Source organism: Penaeus monodon, chromosome 22, assembly GCF_015228065.2.
Source record: "Penaeus monodon isolate SGIC_2016 chromosome 22, NSTDA_Pmon_1, whole genome shotgun sequence".
In the NCBI taxonomy this organism is placed as follows: domain Eukaryota; kingdom Metazoa; phylum Arthropoda; class Malacostraca; order Decapoda; family Penaeidae; genus Penaeus; species Penaeus monodon.
Genome location: NC_051407.1, coordinates 10,277,524 through 10,277,777, shown reverse-complemented (window position 1 = coordinate 10,277,777; position 254 = coordinate 10,277,524). Strand labels below are relative to the sequence as shown.

Sequence of the window (254 nt, the reverse complement as noted above, 5' to 3'; positions counted from 1 at the left end):
TTCCAATCAGTATCCCTATTCATGCCTCCTCCACAGTCCCATTAATCCTATTATAAATCCCATTAGCAAGAGTCTTAACACGTTTCTCCATCTGCAGGCTATTTCCTGGTGCTGAACGGTTCCCAGCTCCGAATGCCCCGGTGCCGGCCTCCCCCTGACATCTCGGGGAATTCACAGGTACGTTCTGAGGGAAATACTTGTTGTGTGTTGGGCGAAATCTGAATTTTAGTTTACGCGGGTGCTTGTTGTGTAAT

At 48.0% G+C, this 254-nt stretch overlaps 1 protein-coding gene across 1 annotated transcript in view; it reads left to right on the top strand.

Annotated features, from left to right (window-relative positions):
- LOC119586927 overlaps positions 1 to 254 on the top strand; it is a gene marked incomplete at its 3' end in the record, with an annotated part of 100,674 nt that overhangs the window by 10,051 nt on the left and 90,369 nt on the right. The window contains 1 exon segment of the mRNA XM_037935656.1: positions 98 to 177. Within this exon segment, the coding sequence (XP_037791584.1) occupies positions 98 to 177 (80 nt within the window).